Source organism: Saccopteryx bilineata, chromosome 4 (genome assembly GCF_036850765.1).
Source record: "Saccopteryx bilineata isolate mSacBil1 chromosome 4, mSacBil1_pri_phased_curated, whole genome shotgun sequence".
NCBI classification, from domain to species: domain Eukaryota; kingdom Metazoa; phylum Chordata; class Mammalia; order Chiroptera; family Emballonuridae; genus Saccopteryx; species Saccopteryx bilineata.
In genome coordinates this window covers 175,973,162-175,996,472 of record NC_089493.1, presented here as the reverse complement: position 1 = coordinate 175,996,472, position 23,311 = coordinate 175,973,162, and the positions used below count along the sequence as shown (strand labels likewise).

The 23,311-nt window shown below is 43.4% G+C and overlaps 1 protein-coding gene across 1 annotated transcript in view; it reads left to right on the top strand.

Annotated features, from left to right (window-relative positions):
- The window catches only part of SLC36A3 (solute carrier family 36 member 3), a 43,990-nt gene extending 22,452 nt beyond the window's left edge, over positions 1-21,538 (top strand). Inside the window, exons 3-10 of the mRNA XM_066276789.1 lie at positions 39-127; positions 2,716-2,811; positions 8,066-8,150; positions 9,085-9,303; positions 12,973-13,071; positions 13,815-13,981; positions 17,298-17,467; positions 21,249-21,538. Of these exons, the coding sequence (XP_066132886.1) occupies positions 39-127; positions 2,716-2,811; positions 8,066-8,150; positions 9,085-9,303; positions 12,973-13,071; positions 13,815-13,981; positions 17,298-17,467; positions 21,249-21,538 (1,215 nt within the window). The remainder of the gene's footprint in view (positions 1-38; positions 128-2,715; positions 2,812-8,065; positions 8,151-9,084; positions 9,304-12,972; positions 13,072-13,814; positions 13,982-17,297; positions 17,468-21,248) is intronic.
- Positions 21,539-23,311: the final 1,773 nt, after the last annotated feature.

The window sequence follows — 23,311 nt, the reverse complement described above, 5'->3', positions numbered from 1 at the left end:
TTGTGGCTAACTGTCCCCACCCCTCCGCTCCCCTCCAGGTTGGTCCTATCAGCCTGCTGGCCATCGGGATCATCACTGTGCACTGCATGGTCATCCTGCTGAACTGTGCACATCACCTCGGTCAGAGGTCAGTCCTGCTTCTATCCACCCGTGCCAGGCCCCATCTGAGGGTGTGTTGAGTTTCCTTTGACAATTGACCCAATTACCTCACCATTTATTTTAAGCCACTGCCCCTGCTGTTCCAGATTGCACAGAGGCGGTAATAAAGACTGGAAACTCCTAGGTTCAGGCCCAACTCTGGACGACACCATCAAGTTCCAGCACCCCCTGAACCTAGACAGATCGAACTGATAAAAGATGCAGATGTGCTCCGTAAACCACCATGTATATACGGGATACTGAGAGATGTCTTTCTTTCTCTTAACCCCCCTACCCTCAACTTCCCCCATCTCCTGTACATACACCTTGTAAAGGGAATTTGGTCCAGGTAAACCTTTTGAGGGACAATTTAGTAAAAGTGGAAAACAGCAATGAAATGACTGGTTCACAATGACTTCAGTCATTAATAAAGCACATAGCTGATACTCGGTGTTTATATTTTTGAAACGTCAATGCAAAAAAAAAAAAAGACAAATGCAGCGAAAACAATGCTGAGAGTTTCACACTTATAAACCATGGACTGAGGGGGGGGGGTATTAATTCCTTGCAGCCCACCACCTGGTAGCCCTCTAGCCATAGCACTCGGGGGGTACCTGAGGCGTGGAAGGCCAAACTAGCCATCAGAGATGTGCAGAAAGGCTTCCAAAGTCAAAATAGAGATAGCAAATGAAATTCCTTATAAAGCCAATTTATCAAACCAAACCCAAATAGGTGTATCTGGAGAATGTATCAGTCACACCTAACTGCGGAGCACTTTCCAGCTCACAAACATTTAGCAATTAAATGTATTGCACAATTACACTGTGCCAGGCACATGGCGAGACTTTTGCAAGCCTTCTTTTATTTACTCCTTACAGTAGACTTCCGTGGGATTATTATTATTCCCCTTTTACAGATGAACAAACTGAGACTTCGATCTGAGTTAAATACCTTGCTTAGGGTCACACAGCTACAGAGTGACAGGGCGGGTCTTCCAAGATCTCTCTGACTCCACTCTAACCATTCTGCAGATCTTGTCTTCCTTCAAGCCTGCTGGGGCCATTGTATTTGAGTAGGCTTCTAATATCTATGCCGTTGTGATAGCCTTCTCCTGATTTTATTTATTTAGTTTTTATTTATTTTTGTGGACTTGTTTTTCTTTCATTCTTTTTTCTTTTTTTTTTTAATACAGAGATTACAGACTGATGGCATAAGCACTGACTATGGCCTTCAGATATGTTTGGGGGAACTTTCACAGTTTTTGCTTTGTTTTGTTCTAGCCTGTATCTAAAATTGTGGAGATTTCACATTTAAAAAAAAAAAAAAAAAAAGATCCTCTTCTTGTCACTTAGACAATCTTGGACCTCTTATCATTCAGCTGGAGCCGAGTCCCAGTCAACCCCTTTCAGGAACAGCCCTGTCCCCGGGGGTTGGCATTGTCTCCACTATTTTCCGTTGTCTCACACCCAGCCCCTGTCACCACGTTATTGACACTGGCCCGGTCCCCACAGCTTCTGACTTTGTGATCCTCAGGCTACTGTATTTGCCAGTCCTATGCAATGTGACCTCCTCTGTATGTGAAATGCCAAGCACAGGGCGTCATAACACACATGGGAGGATCATGCTGCCTTCCCAACACATCTCCACGTCCATCTCTCACCGCCGCCGCCCCCAAACGCAGACCGCGTGCGGGAAACACGTGAGGCCCGGAAGTCTCCCAGCCCTCAGGGAGGGCGTGTCAGGATCTAAACCCTGGTTTCCTGACAAGTCTAGGGGCCCAGTCCTTTCACAGCTACTCCCCTCAGTCATGCAGTTAACACTGGGGATCAGGGCCCTCCAGCAACCTGCTGCTGCTCCCACTTACTAGACAGTTCCTCAGCAGGCCTTCCCCACCCTGAGGAAGGGCCACCCAGGGAAGAGGGACAAGCTAGGCTGCAACGTGGGTGTCACAGGGCTGCTGGGCAGGTGCCTGAGTATCACCTTTGTGTGAGATCCGGTCCGCAACAGGCATCTCAAATGTCCCAACACCCTCAGCCGTAGGAAGGAGGGAATGTAAGACCAGAAACCCAGACCCCTCTCTCCCTACCCCTACCTCCCCCTGACCAGGTGTGCACACCTGCCGCCATTCACATCCCCTCTTTCCTGGTGTGCTGACCTAATCAGTTCACAGCTACTGTTTACTTTTTTAAACTCCACTTAAATATTAGTGTTTTTAAAAACCACTATAAAAAAGAGAAAAGACAGATTCTTAAAAGTTTTAAAAGTATCCTGTTATGCCCTGGTCAGATAGCTCAGTTGGTTAGAGCATCATGCTGAAGCACAGAGGTTGCCAGTTCAATACCCAGTCAGGGTACATACAGGAACAGATCTCTCTCTCTCTCGTACTAAAATCGATGCATAAAAATTGTTTTAAAAAGAAAAGTATTCTGTTATAAAATATTCCAGTAATATCGTTGCTAGAGAATAACCAGAATGCTCCATGTTAACACACACACATACACTAATTACTCACTGTAGGAGTAAGTTGTACTTTTAATAAAAATGTTCTAAGTTAAGCATTTCTTATCCTTTCTCTAGACTGCAAAAAACTTTTGTGAGCTATGGAGAGGCCATGATGTACAGCCTTGAAACCTGCCCAAACGCCTGGCTAAGGACCCACTCGGTGTGGGGAAGGTAATAGTCATAGTTGTCATAGTAATAATGATGATAACAACATCACAATAATTATCCTCACCCATTCTTCCTTTACTTCTAGTTACACAGGTTTTAAATGAATATGTTCTTATTGCAAACTATCAAACAGGGTAGAGAATCTCCCCAGTTAGCTCCATGCCCCAAGAGTAATCACTGCTATCTAGTCAGTCATGTTTCTCTAGACTCTGCTTCTCTGCATGTATGTCTCTGCATGGATGCATTTTTGTCTCTGCTCACAAAAAATAGGGGATATTTCAAAATGAATATGAAGCGATAAAAAAAAGCATTTCATTTTTTTTATTAAACAAGAACATCAGAAAAGCAAATGACAAGTCCAAGAAAGTTGTTCAATTATGCAAATGAGATGCGAAACCAACTTTTCTTTCTTTCTTTCTTTATTTATTTATTTTGTATTTTTTCTGAAGCTGGAAATGGGGAGAGACAGTCAGACAGACTCCCGCATGCGCCCGACCGGGATCCACCCGGCATGCCCACCAGGGGCGACGCTCTGCCCACCAGGAAGTGATGCTCTGCCCCTCCGGGGCATCGCTCTACCAGAGCCACTCTAGCACCTGGGGCAGAGGCCAAGGAGCCATCCCCAGCACCCGGGCCATCTTTGCTCCAATGGAGCCTTGGCTGGGGGAGGGGAAGAGAGAGACAGAGAGGAAGGAGGGGGGGTGGAGAAGCAAATGGGCGCTCTCCTATGTGCCCTGGCCGGGAATCAAACCCAGGTCCCCCCACACGCCAGGCTGACGCTCTACTGCTGAGCCAACCGGCCAGGGCCCAACTTTTATTTCATTGGTGAAAATGCATTATACAAAAGGCTGAAAATATTGGGGTATCTGCATGTTCATATTTATTTTGAAATATCCCCTAATATTTGTGAGAAGTATATATGTCTAGGAATAGAAATACACATTTTGTTTTGTATTTTCTTGTACTGTTTTTTACAATTTTTTTTAAATCTCTTTCAGCTAACAATATGTTTTGAATTTCTTTCCACATTGAGACATAGAAATCTCCCTCATTATTTTTTAAGGCTCATGATGTTCCCTGGTTTGGATATATGCCATAGATTTATTTAATCCTTTTCCTAATGGTGAACATTCAGGCTGTTCCCTTGCTTGATAAAAAGTTGATAGTGGCCTGACCAGGCGGTGGTGCAGTGGATAGAGCGTTGGACTGGGATGCAGAGGACCCAAATTTGAGACCCCGAGGTCACCAACTTGAGCGGCGCGGGCTCATCTGGTTTGAGCAGAGCTCACCAGCTTGAACCCAAGGTCACTGGCTCGAGCAAGGGGTTACTCGCTCTGCTGTAGCCTCACAGTCAAGGCACATATGAGAAAGCAATCAATGAACAACTAAGGTGTCACAACAAAAAACTAATGATTGATGCTTCTCATCTCTCTCTGTTCCTGTCTGTCTGTTCCTCTCTCTGACTCTTTCTCTGTCCCTGTAAATACAAAAAAATAAAAAAATAAGGTTGATGGTATACACAATGCTTTTCTAGGTCTCAGCTCCTCAGATCTTCTCAACAACCTTTGCAGGTCTGCAGGGTGGGTTTTTATTGTCCTGGGGATATGAGACGACCAAAGGTTATAAACAAAAAGTGACATGTCCAAGGACATAGAAATAGTGATGGAGCAGAGATTCAGTCAAGAACCTGATATTTCAGCCTTCCCAGCAGGGTCCCTGGGAGTCTACATTGTAGCACCCAAGATCCCTGTGGCAGCTCCCCACGTGGGACTCTCAGTAGGTCATTGATCTGATTAGGAGTCCTTCTGATTATCAGACCGGTGAGATCTCGGGGCAGTAATCACAGGTGACTCACAATTGCTCATCCTCCCTCACCAAGGTGTATCAGTTTCTGATGACACCCTGAGTAAAACTTTTGGTGAAAAGCATCCTTAGAGATCACCATATCCATGCCTTTTCAGGTGGAGAAGGAAATGAAGCCCAGCTAGGGCCGTCAAGCTGCTCGAGGCTACACAGGAATTTAGTGGCAGAGCCAGGGCTGAAATCCACACCCTCCAGCTCCCACCCACTCCATTTCTCTGGAGGTCCAGAAACTGAGAAGGAAATTGGGAAAATATGTAAGCCAATGATTTGTAATTTTTAGTGTGCCAAGGCAAACCTGGGGAGCTTGATTAAAAACTGCCTGTTTTAGCCCTGGCCGGTTGGCTCAGTGGTAGAGCGTCGGCCTGGCGTGCAGGAATCCCAGGTTCAATTCCCGGCCAGGGCACACAGGAGAAGCGCCCATCTGCTTCTCCACCCCTCCCCCTCTCCTTCCTCTCTGTCTCTCTCTTCCCCTCCCGCAGCCAGGCTCCATTGAAGCAAAGTTGGCCCGGGCTCTGAGGATGGCTCTGTGGCCTCTGCCTCAAGCGCTAGAATGGCTCTGGTTGCAACAGAGCAACGCCCCAGATGGGCGGAGCATCACCCCCTGGTGGGCATGCCAGGTGGATCCCGGTTGGGCACATGTGGGAGTCTGTCTAACTGCCTCCTCGTTTCCAACTTCAGAAAAATACAAAAATAAAAATAATAATATAAAATAAAAACTGCCCGTTTCATGTAGGCAGCCATCATCAATGAGTGTTCAAGCCACTAGGTGAGGGGCCACTGAGAAACTCCATGAAGGAAGAATACGTTGACGTCACCTGACCCCAGGTGGTACTAATTTTACGCACAGGACAGCCAGACAGGAGGTATCTCATAATGAGATTGCAGAGCACACCACAGAAATGTCCTCACCAGGAGGGTCAGTGATGAGCCTCAGGCTAATCAAGCTGCTAGACTTGAGTATCAGTTTACAGGAAACATGAGGAATAGAGAATCAAGGTAGCTGACTTATGAAGTCCTCACCTAAATCTAGAAAGTGGGCCATTCTACAGGACAAAGTATCTGATCTCTTCAACACTAACCAAAAACATTACCAGTTACAAGGGAAAGAAAACAGAGCAAGGGGAAAATATAGCAGTTTTAAAAAACTTAAAGAGAATAACAAAATGCAGTGTATAGACTTGTTAGAAACCAATGGGAAAATAGACATTTTTGAAACAATTGGAGAGTATGGGCTGAATATTACATAATATAAAGGAGTTATTGTTAATTTTGTAAGGATTGATAATGGCGTGATGGTTATATTTTTTAAGTCCTTATCCATTACGGCTGCACACCACCCAGCTTCTGACTCAATAGGCTGATATGAGAGCCAGGAATCTGTATTTTTTGCATAAACCTCAGATGATTCTGATGTGATTGGTACTACCACCCAATTTTGGAAAACAGTGACCTAAACATTAGAGTATAAGTAGAGGAGTATATTTTTGTTTTTGTCCCTTAAAAAAAATAAATGCATCCTCAAATTGGAGACAATTACAAAATCCAAAAGAATAATGATTATGATGGAGTATAATATATTCACAGTTTAAAAATAATTAATGTGAAGGAGCATTTGAGAGCTTGCTTCCAGTCAATGTCATCAATTTGGCTCAAATTCTTCTAAAAATAAGTTTTAAAAATTGTGAGTCTATGAGTCTATTTAAAGAAGAAGAGAGAGCCCTGGCCAGATAGGTCAATTGGTTAGAGCATCGTCGCAAAGCACAAAGGTTGCCAGTTCAATCCTTGGTCAGGGAATATACAGGAACAAATCAATGAAACCAATGTTCCTGTCCCCCCCCTCCCTCCCTCTCTCTCCTTTTCTTTACTCTCTCACTAAAATAAATAAACATTTAAAAGAGAGAGAGAGAGGAAGGAAGAATATATCTTTCTTAAATACCAGCTAATAAATTTAGAAGAAATGACAGAATTAGAAAACCACCACTTTGCAACCACCAATGAAACAATGGATTCAGGCAAGGGTCATTAATAAATGTAACAGCCATTGGTTTGAGGGAAATAGGATATTCATGCCGTCTCCAAGTTTTACCCCCCCCCCAGATTACAAAGAAGTCAATGTACATTTGCAATGGAGAGGTCTGGCAGTCACCAACACAATGGGACCACAGGACATCATGTGCCTCCCAATATGATGAAAAAGAAGAAGTACAAAATATTCAAAGGGCTTATCTGGATCTAATCATGAGGAAACACAATGGGGGACATTATGCACCACAATTGTCCTGACTCTGACCAGAAAAACAACTTCATGGAAAACAAAGAAAGGCAAATTTGGGACTGCTCTACATGAAAAAAAGCCTGAAGAGACACAGCCTTAATGTAATATACAAACTTTGATCAGATCCTGAATAAAAAAATAAGCTTTAAAAGATATTTTGGAGAGAGTTGGGTTATTTTAAAAATATGGACTACAGCCTGACCTGTGGTGGCACAGTGGATAAAGCGTCGACCTGGAAATGCTGAGGTCGCCGGTTTGAAACCCTGGGCTTGCCTGGTCAAGGCACATATAGGAGTTGATGCTTCCTGCTCCTCCCTCCCTTCTCTCTCTGTCTCTCTCCTCTCTCTCTTTCCCTCTCTCTCCTTTCTAAAATGAATAAATTAAAATATGGACTACATGTTTGAGTATATTGAAGTTGATTTTCTGGACATCATAGCAAAGAGAGATATGGTGAGGTATTTAGAGTTGAAGTGTTAATCTTCAACTGACTTTCAAATGGTTATGAAAAGGTGTGTGTGTGAGAGAGAGAGAGAGAGAGAGACATACAGTTAGGGCCAAAGTTAACAATCAGTGTATCTAGTTAAAGGATATATGGATTTTTGTTTGTTTGTTTTTTGTTATTGTTTTTATTTTTTACAGAGAGAGAGAGTCAGAGAGAGGGATAGATAGGGACAGGCAGGAACGGAAAGAGATGAGAAGCATCAATCATTAGTTTTTCATTGCGACACCTTAGTTGTTCGTTGATTGCTTTCTCATATGTGCCTTGACCATGGGCCTTCAGCAGACCGAGTAACCTCTTGCTCGAGCCAGCGACCTTGGGTCCAAGCTGGTGAGCTTTGCTCAAACCAGATGAGCCCGCGCTCAAGCTGGCAACCTAAGGGTCTTGAACCTGGGTCCTCCACATCCCAGTCCGATGCTCTATCCACTGCGCCACCACCTGGTGAGGCTATGGATGTTAATTATACTAGTATTCCAGGTTTTTCTGTGGACTTGAAAATGTTCAATATACAAAAATGGGAAAATATTTAAAAAAATAACAAATAATTATTCCATAAAAGAAAAATGAATGCATTTTTAACAAATAATTTTTCTCCCTCTGCTTCTTCCTTTCCTTCCCAGGTACACTGTCAGCTTCTTATTAGTCACCACCCAGCTGGGCTTATGCAGTGCTTATTTTATGTTCATGGCAGACAATTTACAACAGGTAAAAGAGGGCTCTCCTAGGTAGAGTCAGAGACCAGACCCCCTACTGCTAGGGCTGCATTAGCAAAAGTGTAGAGTTCAGAGTGTGGGAGGAGACAGCCTTCTTTCCAACCTCTGATCCAACTACTCTGGGAGTTCTCTCACTTCTGGGAATCACTTCCTCAAAGGATCATAGACAAAGAATCCCCTGTGGAGTATAACCAGGATGGAGAGAGAGAGGCTTGCAATCACATCCAATCAGAAATAATTGAGACTTTTTAGGCCTGAAAAGTGTTAGTAAGCTTTACCTTCGGTATCTCGGGGTTGTCATATATATAGACATAGAAGATGACTAATTAAATATAAGGCAAACAAGCCAACCTTGCCTGTATTACATTCCTAACAGGCATTACAAATCAATCCTAGCCTTCTCTCTCACCTTTGTGGAGTAGAGGAAGCATCCCTGTGTTTGCACTCTCAAGCAGCCAGAACTATGACAAGTAGTGTAGATGGAATGTTCAAGTAGATAGATTTTGCACAACGTTCAGAGCTTTCTACCTTTTAGGGCTATCTAAAGTAGAAGAAAATATTTTTGTGAATTCAACCCCCATTCTCTGGTTATTTGGTAGGGAAGCAGAGGTTGGGCTAGATGACAGAAGGACCCTTTGTTCTTGAATTTTTATGATTCTAAGAGTTTCTGGTTGTCACAGTCATGGACACTAGACGGTAGTGACGGTAACTAGATTTTGGCAGACAAAAATATATGGCACTCCGTTACACTGGAATTTCAGATAAGCAGCAAATAATTTTTTTTTACTATGCATATGTCCTATGTAATATATGGGACAAGTTGTACTAAAGAGTTATGTGTTAATTATCTGAAATTGAAACTTAAGTGAGCATCCTGTGTTTAATCTTTAATTCTAACTGCACTCCCTTTTTATGTTCTATGTCAGATAGTGGAAGAAGCCCACGTGACCTCCAACACCTGCCAACCCAGGAAGATCCTGGTCCTGACCCCCATCCTGGACATTCGCGTCTACATGCTGACCATCTTGCCCTTCCTGGTCCTCTTGGTGTTCATCCAGAACCTCAGGGTGCTGTCCGTCTTCTCAACTCTGGCCAACATCACCACCCTGGGGAGCATGGCTCTGATCTTTGAGTATATCATTCAGGTACCGGAAACCACCACAGAAGTGGGCCAGGAAGGTTATTATCATAATAGGCAGGTGAAGGTAAGGAAGGTGACCCTTTGGTCTGAGAAGTCTCTGCTATGACAATAACTGTGAACACTATACCACTTGAAAAGCTAGGCATCATCATCATCTTCATTGCTGTCACACTGGATAACAATGAGTCATTCAACAAACAGTTACTTAATACCTTCTGTGACCCAGGCATGGTTGCAAAGGGTTGGGAACTCTATGGTAAGTAAAACTGACAAGGTGTCCACTCTCATGGGGGCTCTATTCAAATACTTGGGGAGATAAACCACAATCAAATGAACAAAAATGATAACAGTGATAAGTGGACAAGGAATACATGGACGATAATGCAATTTGATTTACTTTGTGCCATGTTCTTTATATATATGAACTCATTGTGTCTTCACAATGTTACTATTTTGGGAGTGCTACCTTTATACTCAGCTGACAGACAAGGAAATTGATATGCAATAAGTCACTTTCCACTAAGTCCAGTCAGTTTGCCTCCCAAGCCCATGCTATGCTGTCACCACAGGCCCTGACATTCCACCATTCTGCTTCCATTTCTTTGCAAGTCTTTGTGGCTGTATTAGTTTCCTGTTGCTGCTATAACGAATTACCATGAATTTAGTGACTTCAAATAATACACATTTATCTTAGAATGCTGGAGGTCTCGTGGGGCTAAAATCAAGTTGTCAGCACAGTTGTTTCTTTCTTGAGACTTACTAGGAAAATGTTGTCCTATCTTTTCCAGCTTCTACAGTAGTGGTTCTCAAAGTGTGCGCCAGGGCGCACTGGTGTGCCCTTAGAAGATTTCCAGGTGCGCCCTATGGTATTCCAGAGAAATACATGCCTGTTGGGGACCAAAACACCAACAGGGTTTTTGGAGTTTAGATTTGGGGGGACAGAGGTGTGAGGAATTGGCTGTAAGCTGACAGTCTGCCCAACCCCCCACCTCACTTGCCTGATTAGGTTGCAAAAGGCTATTAAGCTGTGGTGCTGGATTGTTTACACTACACCCCATGTTCCCCAGAAAGACTGGAGGCAAGTTTCATCTATCCTCTGTTTGGTGTAAAGTTAAGATGATATGTGTGGCGGGGGGTTTCTGCACTCAACACAATTAAGAGTAAAAAGAGAGGAATTCTTCAATGTATTGATGAGAAAATGAGAGTTTGCCTTTCAAATATATACCCAAACATTGAAGAAATCGCTAGGACAAACACATTCGTGCTGCTGGGACCTGAATTTACTAAATCTTACTAAGAATGTATCTATATATATAAAAAGTTAACTTTTTTGTCATTTTTTTTATTTTAACCCCTCATTTTTATGAACTCTAAACAGCATAATTCAAAAAATGTAACATAAAAATGTTTTTTAATGTCAGAATAAATTTAATTCTGTCGTATTTATTTCATTTAATTACCATAAAAGCACACTTGGACTGTGTTTTTTTTTCTTTAATATTTGACTTTATTATAACATGTTTCTCAGAAATTTGTATATAGTGCGCTTGCAATTATTTGTAGGATTTTAAATGCGCCCTGACTTAAAAAAGTTTGAGAGCCTCTGTTCTAGAGGCTTCCCGATCCACATGCCTTCACTGATCTTCAAAGCCAACAGTGTCAGCTCCAGGCCTCCTCGTTCTGCCATCTCTCTCTGGGTCTGTCTTCTGACTCCCTCTTCCACTGTTACAGACCCTGTGATGACATTGGACCCACCCAGATAACCTGGGATAATCTTATTTTAAGTGCAGCTGATTAGCAACCCTAATTCGCTTAATTCCCCCTTGCCATGTAGTATAATGTATTCACAGGTTCCAGGATTCGGATGTGGACATCTTTGGGGAGCCATTATTCTTTCTACCCCAGGAGTCCATTAAAATCATCATTCCCTCTAGATCAGGGGTAGTCAACCTTTTTATACCTACCTCCCACTTTTATATCTCTGTTAGTAGTAAAATTTTCTAACTTCCCACTGGTTTCACAGTAATGGTGATTTATAAAGTAGGGAAGTAATTTTACTTTATAAAATTTACAAAACAGAGTTGCAACAAGTTAAAGCATATTATAATAATTACCAAGTACTTTATGTCGGGTTTTTGCTAAGTTTAGCAGAATAAATCTTTATAAAACAACTTACTATAGTTAAATCTATCTTTTTATTTATACTTTGGTTGTTCCACTACCACCCACCATGAAAGCTGGAATGCCCACTAGTGGGCGGTAGGGACCAGGTTGACTATCACTGCTCTAGATCCATGATAGCTGCTGTAGCAGTTAGCAGACTGCACAGCTCTGAGAGAAGTGATGGGGGAGAGGTGTTAGAGGACAGAAGACCAGGAGGCTGGGATTCTTATCTGAGCCCTCACTACCCTGGAGAGTAGTCTCAGGGAATTCTCCTCCCTTCCCTGGGTCCTGCATTTAAAGATAAGAGGCTACAAATAGCCAAAAGGTTGAAACAACCCAAATGTCCATCAACGGAGGAGTGGATAATCAAATAATGTTAAATACTATCTACAATGAAATACTATTTAGCCTTAAAAAGGAAGAAAATTCTGATCTATGCTATAGCATGAGTCAACCTTAAAGACATTATGCTAGGAGAAATAAACCATCACAAAAAGACAAGTATGGTATGATTTCACTAGAATAGTCAAATTCATAGAGATAGGAAGTAGACGAAGGGTTACCTGTGGGCTAGATAATGGGGAGTTATTAATGGGGATGGAGTTTCAGTTTGGGATGATGAAACAATTTTGGAGATGGACAGTGATGTTGGTTGCACAATAATGTGGATGTACTTAATACCACGGAACCATACACTTAAAAATGGTTTAAATTGTAAGTTTTATGCCATGTGCATTTTATCACAATAAAGATAAAAATCTTCTTAGAAGATGAGGAGGCTTGGACATGGACAACAGTGTGGTGATTGTAGGGGGTAGAGGGTATAAGGGGATAAATAGTGATAGACAAAGTCAAGACTGGGGGTGGGGTAGGCTCTGGCCGGTTGGCTCAGTGGTAGAGCGTTGGCCTGGCGTGCAGGAGTCCCGGGTTCGATTCCTGGCCAGGGCACACAGGAGAAGCGCCCATCTGCTTCTCCACCCCTCCCCCTCTCCTTCCTCTCTGTCTCTCTCTTCCCCTCCCGCAGCCAAGGCTCCATTGGAGCAAAGTTTGTCCGGGCGCTGAGGATGGCTCTGTGGCCTCTGCCTCAGGCACTAGAATGGCTCTGATTGCTGCAGAGCGATGCCCCAAGATGGGCAGAGCATCGTCCCCTGGTGAGCATGCCAGGTGGATCCCGGTCGGGCACATGCAGGAATCTGACTGCCTCCCCGTTTCTAACTTCGGAAAAAAAAAAAACACTGGGGGTGGGGTATATACACACAATACGGTGTACAGGAAAGGGTTGTAGAATTGAGCACCTGAAACCTGTATAATTATATTAACCAGTGCCATCCCAATACATTCAATTAAAAATAAATAAAAAATAAAAGCCGAGAAGGCTGACCAACTCTACTATCTCCCGGGTGCCGCTCTTAACACTGTCTCTGTCGATGTCAGGCAGAACCCAGCTTTCCACCGAGCAGTGATTTTAGCGCCATGGCAAAGCCAATGCCCTTCTTCTCCTTACTTTCAGGAGATTCCCGATACCAGCAATCTACCCTTAATGGCGAGATGGGACACCTTTCTGCTGTTCTTCGGTACAGCCGTCTTCACGTTTGAAGGCGTGGGTATGGTAAGATTGACATGGGGTTTGAGTGAATGGTCCCTAGTGCTCTCTAGGGAAGCCAGTCATTGTCCCAGGTGAGCAAATCATAGTATTTATGAAAAGTGCAGAACTTGATCTGGCCTTGGTGGACGGAATGTCAGGACCCATTCTCGGAGCACCCACTAAGCTGGGAAGACCAAGTGAGAATTTGCTCATCAGCCCTGGTGCCGGAGGAGGGCACTCTTGGCAATACAGAGCATGGAGAAAATTGAGAGGGGTGTGGCCATGTGGCAAGGCCCCTTCCTGAGCCTCGACCTCCAGGGAAACGATGTCTGTACTTGTGGGGAACTTGCTCCTACCCTTTTTTTGGGGGGGGCATTTTTCCAAAGTAAGAAGGGGGGGACAGACTCCCGCATGTGCCCAACAAGGATCCACCCAGCATGCCCACCAGGGAGCAATGCTCGGCCCCTCTGGGGCATTGCTCTGCTGTAATCCGAGCCATTTTAGTGCCTGAGGCGGAAGTCATGGAGCCACCCTCAGCGTCCTGGCCAACTTTGCTCCAGTGAAGCCCTGGCCGAGGGAGGGGAAGAGAGAGAGAGAAAGGAGAGGGGGAAGGGTGGAGAAGAAGATGGTTGCTTCTCCAGTGTGCCCTGGCCAAGAATCGACCCCGGAACTTTCACACACCGGAACTTCCACCGACACTCTACCGCTGTGCCAACCGGCCAGGGCCCCTTTATACCTTTTCTTTCACAACGTCCTTTCACCACCAGGTTCTGCCTCTCAAAAACCAGATGAAGCGTCCACAGCAGTTTTCTTTAGTTCTGTACTTGGGGATGTCCCTTGTCATCGTCCTCTTCATCTGCCTGGGGACACTTGGCTACATGAAGTTCGGGTCAAACACCCAGGCCAGCATCACTCTCAACCTGCCCAATTGCTGGTACATCCCTGCGACTGGGGTAGGGAAGGGACGGTCACCAGCTCTGAGTTTTAGCAACAGAATGTGGCAGTCCCTTGGATTATCATTAGCAACACATATTCACTGCTAATGTTTACATTATAATAGGACAATCTGATCATCTAGGCACTGTGCATTACTTCATTTAATTCTCACAATAGCTCTGTGAGTTAGCATTCTTTTTGTTTGTTTGTTTGTTTGTTTTACAAGGACAGAGAATCAGAGAGAGGGATAGATAGGGACAGAGAGACAAAAACGGAGAGAGATGAGAAGCATCAATCATCAGTTTTTCGTTGCAACACCTTAGTTGTTCATTGATTGCTTTCTCATATATGCCTTGACCACGGGCCTTCAGCAGACTGAGTAACCCCTTGCTTGAGCCAGCGAAGCTGGTGAGCTTTTATTTTTTTGCTCAAGCCAGAAGAGCCTGCGCTCAGGCTGGCAACCTCGGGGTCTCGAACCTGGGTCCTTCTGCATCCCAGTCTGACACTACCCACTGTGCCACCGCCTGGTCAGGCTGAGTTAGCATTCTTATCAGTTCCATTTAATAGATGAAGAAGTTGGTATTGGAGAAGTAAGTAACACTCCCGAGTTCATATTGTTTGTGAGAAGCTGCAACTTGAAATTGAATCTGTCTCACTCTCCAGTTCAAAGACCCTAAAACAGAAACAGCAACAAGAAAAAGTATAACTCCAGAGCAGTGATTGAGGGTCCTGCAAGTGGACTGCTACTCGGGCCCCTGATTCTACAAAGGAACCTAGGCTGCCATGGCTATGCCGCCATTGGAATTTGGCCTGGAGTTCTTACATTCACTCGTTCATTCATTTATACATTCATTCATTCATTCATCCAGGAAACATTTGGGGGGCTGACACATAGAACTCATCGAGTGTTAGCTATTCTCATTATTCTGACAGTACTGGGTACATAGTGACTAAGCAGGCAGTAGAGCGATGTGCTTGGGGGCACAAGTTCTAAAGCCGAGTAAGGGATTTGCATCCTGGCTCTTGTATGACCTTGGACAAGCTCCCCGATCTTACGGACCTCATTTCCATCCTCTATAAAATGAGGGCAATCCCGCCTGACCTGTGGTGGCGCAGTGGATAAAGCGTTGACCTGGAAATGCTGAGGTCGCCGGTTCGAAACCCTGGGCTTGCCTGGTCAAGGCACATATGGGAGTTGATGCTTCTAGCTCCTCCCCCCTTCTCTCTCTCTCTCTCTCTCTCTGTCTTTCCCTCTCTTCTCTAAAAATGAATAAATAAAAAAAATAATAAATAAAAAATGAGGGCAATCCTGATGCTGGATTGTATCAGTCAGGATAGACAAGGCTATGCTCCAATAATAAACAACTCCGAAATCTCTCTGGCTGAATACACACGAATGCTTAAACATATGCTCATGCTACATGTCCATTATGGGATGGCTACAGCATCCCCACCCCAGGGCTCAGACTGATGGAAGAGCCACTCCCTGAAATGTTGTTGGTTGCCATGGCAGAGCACACATGACTCATGCCCTCCACCATGAAGCTGCTAAAGCAGACATCTCTTTTGCTAGCCCTTCATCAGTCAAAGCAAACTGCATGGCCACACCTCACTCCAAGGGGCAGGGAAGTTTAATTCTGCCATGTGCTTGGAAGAACTGGAAATATTTGTTGAACAGTGCAGATGACTTCCACGCTATCTCAGGGAGTGATTGTGAGGATTAATTGGTTTAATATACATGAAGGGCTTAGGAGAGGGCCTGGCACATAGCAAGCACTCCCTGAGTGTTATCTGTTATCATGTTGTGTGCCCCTGTAGCCTGGGTCTTTCAGAGTGACTAGGATGGTGAGGCACTCATTTTAATATACATGAAGGGCTTAGGAGAGGGCCTGGCACATAGCAAGCACTCCCTGAGTGTTGTTATCTGTTATCATGTTGTGTGCCCCCATAGCCTGGGTCTTTTGGAGTGACTAGGATGGTGAGGCATTCATTTTCCACAAGGCCACAGCTGGAAAATGAGAAAATTATCACCAGCCCCACACCTCTCACTGTACAGTGGTAATTACTAGATAAGATAATAAATTTTTTGGAAGTTGTGACTTATTTTACATAAGACAGAGAGCACCCTAATAAGCTGTTATTTTGGGCAGCTCTGGCCGCCTCTGGCTACCCTTGACAGGACACTTTCCATCTGGGGCCTCAGCTGGAAAACACGGGCATCAGATGCCGTGAGGATTTCACAACTGCTCTAAACTTGGCTGGTCATGAGCTTCCCCAGAGCAGCCATAAAGAGGGGATAAACAAAGATCTCTCCCTAATAAGAAAGAGACCAACAACCAAGAAAAAATGGTCATAATGGCACAGATCACTGATAAATCCAAAAATAGCATTTTGTGTATTTGAAAAAATGCTTTATCTCTTTCATAATAACAAAATGGCAATTAAAAAAAACAAACCCAATGGCAAAGAGCAGCATGCGTTCACACACCGTTTTGGCAAGGATGAGGGAAACAAGCCTCCAATGAGCCAGGACCATGCGTGAACGCCATGTCAACAGCTAACACAAGTTTGAATCACATATGTATATTTTTACCTAGCATTTTCACTTCTGCGGTTATATACTACATGTACAGAGATATATGTACCAGGATACTTGGCAGCATTATTTACTGGCAAAATACTAGAACTAATCTAACTATCCATTAATTGGGGACTGGTTAAAAAGCTACAGTATATCCATGCAATTGGAATACTAAGCAGCTGTTAAATAGAAGTACCAGATCTGTGTGTACTGATAGGGAACAATGTCCAAGGAATATTTAATGAAGAAAAGCAGAGCTCAATGGTATGTACAGGATGCAACCGTGTGTGTACATACACACGTACATACGTACGTACGATCTGTATAAGCTTGTAGATCCACTGATTATTTCTGGAAGGGCTATAGGAAAATTGTTAAGAGGGATTGCCCATGGAAAGAGGAACTGCAGACTGGGAATCAAGGGGAGAAGAGAGGTCTTTCACTGTATGATTTAGTGTGATGAATTTTGCTCTATGCGGATAAACCTTTTAAAAAAACTAAAAGAAAAGAGGAACAGATTTCTGAGCCACAAACCTGTTGAATAAGAATCTCTAGGGATGTGCACTTTAAATAAGCTTCCCAGGTGGCTCTGATGGCAGGTTCAGCCTGGGTCAATGGAATTCGCCAGTTCTGTAGCTCAGGGACAAGTGCCCGCTTCGGAGCAGTGAGTGAATTCTACATGGCCCTGTCCAGGAACCATGTCTCACTTCACATCCTATCCGTCTGTCTGCAGGCTGTACCAGTCAGTCAAGTTGATGTACTCCATCGGCATCTTCTTCACCTACGCCCTCCAGTTCCATGTCCCAGCCGAGATCATCATTCCCTTTGTCGTCTTCCAGGTGCCAGAGAGCTGGGCACTGTTTGCAGAGCTGTCTGTTCGCACAGCCTTGGTCTGTCTGACCTGTGAGTAGGATAAAAGGGCGCCCACTGCCCAAAGCTGTGTCTGGGAGCCGTACTGGCATTTCCCCCTCTATCGCTGGCTCTACCACTTGCCCTCTTCATGAGCTTGTGCAAGATACTTTACCTCCCTGAACCTCAACTTTCCACCTGAAAAAGTGGGCTTAACAGAACTACCATGTAGTCGATATTACAGTACTCTCTACTGCCCACACATAGAAGGCATAGATTAGCTGGTTTATGGGAGGAAGAAGTATCATGCATTCACTATTATCTATCACTCATGAGAGCCTAGCAATGTAACATTACCAACTGAGGAAACTGTGGCTCAGACAATTCATATAACATGCTCAAATCATGTGACAAAGCTAGGATTTGAATGTAGGTCATGTAACACCAAGATCTGTGTTTCCCAATGAGCCATATTCCTTCCTATCATAAATTAGGGTCAAGTCCCCTAACATAAAGTGTGTTTAACTGTAGGGAAAACCCCCAAAGGGCAGATTTGTCAAGGTCTTGCAGGTCACTTTTGGGGTTCACTCTCTTCTTTCCCTCCCTTTCTTCCTCCCCTCCTGCTTCTGTCCACTCATTTATTCAGTCTCATTCTACATTAAGCACTAAAGTAGATGTTTGGAACCAGCATGAACAGGACTCAGGGATTCTTTCTCAAAACACATCAGAGAAAGAAAATCAGAAAAGGTGTCCCATGAGGAATGACGAAAGAACTAGGGATGTGTTACTGGAGGAAGGAGGGATTGGGCAACTTCTCTATATCTGTCCTCAACCATCTGGGATTATTGTGAAAGAGGGAGAGAGCAAAGTGAGTCTTACAGGTTCCACAAGCCCAAATTTAAAGTTGAGGGAACCCAGGCTCAGTTCAGGGCCAGGGGCAGCCCAGCAGAACATGCTATAAGATGTTATATGCTAGCCCTGGCCAGTTGGCTCAGTGGTAGAGCGTCGGCCTGGCGTGCAGGAGTCCCGGGTTTGATTCCCGGCCAGGGCACACAGGAGAAGCGCCCATCTGCTTCTCCACCCTGCCCCCTCTCCTTCCTCTCTGTCTCTCTCTTCCCCTCCCGCAGCCAAGGCTCCATTGGAGCAAAGTTGGCCCGGGAGCTGAGGATGGCTCTATGGCCTCTGCCTCAGGTGCTAGAATGGCTCTGGTTGCGGCAGAGCAATGCCCCAGATGGGCAGAGCATCGCCCCCTGGTGGGCATGCCAGGTGGATCCCGGTCGGGCACATGTGGGAGTCTGTCTGACTGCCTCCCCGTTTCCAGCTTCAGAAAAATACAAAAAAAGAAAGAAAAAGAAAAGATGTTATATGCATATGACTAGAGTTCTATGAGCAGAAACAGCGCACCTGCTTGGTTAAGGTGTGGTATAGTTTCCAGTCTGTACCACATCAAGAACCTGTTGATATATTGTTTTGAGATCCTTTCTAATAGGGAGGGTGTTAGTTGAAGAGAAAAACTGAGTAGTTCAGGTCACTGGGGATCAGGGAAGGCATCTCTAGAGACAGCTGACCTAATAGCATGTCCTGCTTCTGGTATATGCTGAATGACCGCTTTCTCTTCCTTTATTCACCTGTCAGTTTTGTCACCCTTTATTCTTTCAACAGTTGTTTGTTGAGTACCTACTATATGCTTGACATTGTGCTAGGCACTAGGGACACAATAAAGAATAATGGAGAAGACGGGGCTCCTGCCCTCCCGACACTTACAGTCGAGTGGGGAATCTATGCAGGAAAGTAATTACAGCACATAAAGATGCACCTCCACCTAATGGTGAAGATGGTAAAAACAGAATACCCTAAGAGCACATAAGAAGGCCCTATAACTTAGCTTTACTCAGGTCAGGGAGTTCTCTCCAGCGGAGTGCTATTTCAGTTCAGACCTAAAAGATAAATAAGATGTATGTGGAAGAGTGAAAAGTGTACCATGTGTAGGGGGCAGGCTCTGCACAGATCGGAGACAAGTATTTACATCTGGCCTCTTTGGAAAACTAAAAACAGTGGGGAGTGATAAAACATGAAGCCAGAGAATGTGCAGAGCCCTAAGGGGATCAGGCCATGGAGAGCCACGGAAGGGCTCTGAGCGGTGGGGTTGACATGACCGGATTTGACCATTCTAGGGCACCTTCCAGCCAACTTTGCTTTAGAACTTCCTTGCCACTATGAGTTTTCTTGGAGAACAGACACTGATTTTTCTCTGTACCCCTTAATCCTTTGAGAAGTGGGTTTTTTTTTCATGCTTGCTGACCCCTGGGAGTGAGTTGTGTTTTTTTTTTCAAAAAATTAAATTAGTTACAGTTACAGTTTTATTAACTTAAAATCATGTTTGTTTGATAACCAATTTATGGAAATAAGAAGAACATACATTTGCCTTTTTTTTTATGTTGCCTTACACATTTTTAAAATAAAATTTTTTGTTACGGTCGTACTTTGAATGGTCAGGAGGCACGAGGACGTACATGAACGTTTGTACTACTCAAAGGGTTAGGCAATTTATTAAACATCCGATGAAGGAATGCTATGGATGGGGACCATCCCATCAGAGGGATGATGGATTCTCAGCCATGCGAGTCTATGAATCTCTCTCATTCTCTCATTGGATGTGGTGGAGTAGTTTCACAATGAGGTGCTGTTTTCTTCAAGATCCAGCAAACTAGCAAGGGTGCTTTCCAGAACAGGTTTTCCCTAATTTGTTCACAGGGAAATCATGGAATGTAGAAAGTTGAATCACATAAGTTGTATATTTATTCATTCAAACATTATCAAAATTGGATTCCCCTGGAAAAATGCATGCTACATGTTCATCATATACATAAAATATGAAGATCTGAGTGTTTATGGAAGAGAAGAGATGAGGAGAGAGAGCCTAATGCTGTCTTTATGTTTTATGTCCTCCTTAACTATCTAGATCCTTGTGAGAATATGAAAAGAAGTGGTTGAAATTCTGACGGCCATGAGCCATCTCTCATTTTTTATATCCTTGCTTCTGGACAGCAGTTATATATCTAAGTCAGTACAAATTCACTGTAGATTCAGTGTCCGGGCAAGAGTCAAGCCTTTGTTGAGTACCTATGGTGGACCAGGTTCTTTCTTATAAATGGGAGGCAGCCCAGGAAAGAGAAAAGGGCCTTACATTGGGCATGTGAATAGATTCTCATTTCAGCTGTGTGACCTTGGGCATGTTCAGTTCTCTCTAGAGTTCTAGATGTCCCCATCTCTACAAAGAGAAGGTTACAATAGACAAGTGGTAGAGGGACCTTTCCAATAAAGATTATATGTGAAAAAATCTAATAAAACAAAAAAAATCTAATAAAACATGAAAGGAAAGCATCTACCATATTTCCCCATGTATAACATGCACCCTATTTCGAAAAATTTGGGGCCTAAAAACTGGGTGTGTCTTATACAGTGGTTGTAGGGTTTGTTGTTGTTTTTTTACCTGTATTTCCCACTTTTTTGCACGGATGAGGAGTTGTATGAATTTTATGATGAATAATACTTGAGTTCAACAACTTTAATATTTTTTTTCAAATTTCAGGCCCTAAAATTAAAGTGCATCTTATACATGGGAAAATATGGTATCTTGGGGATTAAAAGAGGCAGCAGTCCAAAACCACAGTACCTGACCTACTACTCAAGTCCACAGTGGTTTCTTTCCCATCCTCTCTAGAATTGCTTACCAGGCATCTGTGGAATTATAAGCCTTCAAAGAAATGGTTTACTTCTGAGCTCCCTTCTTGTAGGAATATTCAGTAACTCTGTATTTCTTCTCTCCCTGCAGGTGTCTCAGCCATCCTCATTCCCCACCTGGACCTGATCATCTCCTTGGTGACCTCTATGAGCAGCAGTGCCCTGGCCCTCATCATCCCGCCCCTCCTGGAGCTAATCACCTTCTACCATGAAGACATGAACTGTGCCACCATTGCAAAGGACATCATGATCAGCATCCTGGGCCTTTTGGGGTGTGTATTTGGAACATACCAAGCCCTCCAGGAGTTCGTCCAACCCTCCAGACATCCCATAGGCAACTCCACAGGTGTCTATGCACATCACTATCTATTTTTATTCTGATAGCTCTCCCTCTTCCCATCCCCAGATTGACTTCCACTGTGGATGTTACTTAACAGTCACCACACCCCAACATCTCTATATTAATTAGTGGTTTCTTTATTTTTCCAAGAGAAATGTAAATGACACAAGTCAGTACTGATACTTCTCAGGCTGTGCCTTTTTTGTTTTGTTTTATATATTTTTGGAGGTCTTTTGTGCCTCCTAACCAAAACCACATTCAACCATTCATACTGTCAGCCTTGTTTAATGGAAAAAGGGTTGCCATTTGCCCATGGTATCCCTGGAAATAGACCATATATATAAAAATACATACATATTATATATATATTTATATATTATATATATATATATTTTTTTTTTTGTGTGTGTGTGTGTGTGTGTGTGTGTGTGGCAGAGAAAGATAGCGTATCAGAGAAAGAGACAGATAGGGACAGACAGACAGACAGGAAGGGAGACAGATGAGAAACATCAATTTTTCATTGAGGTTCCTTTTTGTTCATTGATTGATTTCTCATATGTGCCTTGAGCAGGGGGCTACAGCAGACCGAGTGACCCCTTGCTCGAGCCAGCAACCTTGGGTCCAAGCTGTGAGCCTTGCTCAAACCAGATGAGCCCGCACTCAAGCTGGCAACCTCGGGGTCTCGAACCTGGGTCCTCCGCATCCCAGTCCTACGCTGTATCCACTGTGCCACCTGGTCAGGCTAGACTACACATATTTGTAAATGCAAAAGCAATTGTTTTTTCCATGGGGCAGTAGCTTCCCTTAAAGCATTAGCTTTAGAAAAATGTATGTTGCAGAAGAAGGTTTTCTATTTAGATATTATTCTAAGTGGAAGAATCACAGACAGAACAAAATAGAACTTAGCAGTGATCTTGTCTGACCATTGGCTCTGCCCTTATTCCGATGGGATCTTGGGCAAGTTCCTCCCTCTATTTTCCATCGATGTCATAAAGGATTGAACTAATTGGTTATTTAGGGCTTTTTCTGCTCTGAAATTCTGAAAGTGAAAAAAGAAATTAATTATCTTTTAACCACATGTATAAAAATTGCTTTTCCATCAGCAAGTTACCCTGTTTCCCTGGAGATGTGAGAATAACAGAAATAGGTTAAGGATAAAAACAAATCTTTTAGTTATCTTTCATCATTATGGTGACTTTCCTACCTAGAAGGGCATCATCTATCTTTCTGTCTATCTATCAATCATTTATCTACCTATCTTATTCCCTTCCCAGATGTCTTAAAGCCACTGAAAGCTCATTAGAGAAAGGTTGAGACATTTGTGCGGGGGAAGGGATTTTGTCATTTGTAAGGACTACTGACCTACTTTTAAAAATAATATTTAGTTGTGGCAAGAGTTTTGAGAAACATCTCATACTCTGTAGATGGGAAAATACATTATTATGGTTTTTCTGAAGGACAATTTTACAATAGATAAGTCTTAAAATATGTAGCCCTCTGAGCCACTTAGTTCACTTCTGGGAATTTATCTTAAGAATCTTTTGTGTTTGCAAAAATTTATGCAAATGGGGAGTTTGTTATTTATAAGTTTAAGAAGTTGAAAATGATAACAGTAGGTTAAATTATGATTCATCTAGAATAAAATTCTTGATTCCTTCAAACACTGCAAAAATGTACCTCTGTATATGTATATTTATGGTTTTTCAGTGAAAGGAAATGGATTAAAAACACTATATGAACCAAACCAGACAAAAACATTACAGGAAAATAAAGCCTCAGAACAAAACCCTTCATGAACATAGATGTAAAAATTT